This window comes from Coturnix japonica, unplaced genomic scaffold (genome assembly GCF_001577835.2).
Source record: "Coturnix japonica isolate 7356 unplaced genomic scaffold, Coturnix japonica 2.1 chrUnrandom524, whole genome shotgun sequence".
NCBI lineage: Eukaryota > Metazoa > Chordata > Aves > Galliformes > Phasianidae > Coturnix > Coturnix japonica.
Genome location: NW_015439909.1, coordinates 82,734 through 83,853, shown reverse-complemented (window position 1 = coordinate 83,853; position 1,120 = coordinate 82,734). Strand labels below are relative to the sequence as shown.

Below are 1,120 nucleotides of genomic sequence, written 5' to 3'. Positions count from 1 at the left end.
TCTATGGGGTTCTATGGGGTTCTATGGGGTGGATATGGGGTTATGGGGTTCTATGGGGTTCTATGGGGTTCAATGGGGTGGATATGGGGTTATGGGGTTCTATGGGGTTCTATGGGGTTCTATGGGGCGGATATGGGGTTATGGGGTTCTATGGGGTGGATATGGGGTTATGGGGTTCTATAGGGTTCTATGGGGTTCTATGGGGTTCTATGGGGTTCTATGGGGTGGATATGGGGTTATGGGGTTCTATGGGGTTCTATGGGGCTCTATGGGGTTCTATGGGGTTCTATGGGGTTCTATGGGGTGGTACCGGATCTCTTCCTCCCCAGGAAGCCCTTATGGAAGATCTCCTTCACCCAGGCCTGTAACTCGGGGTCGCGTCGCACGGCGCCGTCACACGGGTAATAAAAGTGAACGATCCCGGACACGAAACTGGGGGGAAACAAGGAAAATGAGTGTGAAACACGAGGGTGAATGGGGCACATTGAGACCCATTGAGACCCATTGACACCCATTGATCCCCATTGAAACCCCATTGAGACCCATTGAGTCCCACTGATCCCCATTGAAACCCATTGACACCCATTGATCCCCATTGACACCCATTGAGTCCCACTGAGTCCCATTGAAACCCATTGACACCCATTGACTCCCATTGACTCCCATTGACTCTCATTGATCCCCATTGACACCCATTGACACCCATTGAGTCCCATTGAAACCCATTGAGTCCCATTGAGACCCATTGAAACCCATTGACACCCATTGAGTCCCATTGAGTCCCATTGACACCCATTGAGTCCCATTGACACCCATTGACCCCCATTGACACCCATTGAAACCCACTGACCCCCATTGACCCCCATTGAATCCCATTGACCCCCATTGACTCCCATTGAAACCCACTGACCCCCATTGATCCCCATTGACACCCATTGATCCTCATTGAAACCCATTGAGTCCCATTGAAACCCATTGAGTCCCATTGACACCCATTGATCCCCATTGACCCCCATTGATTTCCATTGACCCCCACTGACCCCCATTGACTCTCATTGACTTCCATTGATTCCCATTGACTCTCATTGACCCCCACTGACCCCCATTGACCCCCATTGAC

The 1,120-nt window shown here is 51.2% G+C and overlaps 1 protein-coding gene across 1 annotated transcript in view; it reads right to left on the bottom strand.

Annotated features, from left to right (window-relative positions):
• Positions 1-245: 245 nt before the first annotated feature.
• The window catches only part of LOC107307257, a 21,022-nt gene continuing 20,147 nt past the window's right edge, over positions 246-1,120 (bottom strand). Inside the window, exon 11 of the mRNA XM_032441740.1 lies at positions 246-475. Coding sequence (XP_032297631.1) covers positions 297-475 — 179 coding nt within the window. The 3' untranslated portion in view covers positions 246-296. The remainder of the gene's footprint in view (positions 476-1,120) is intronic.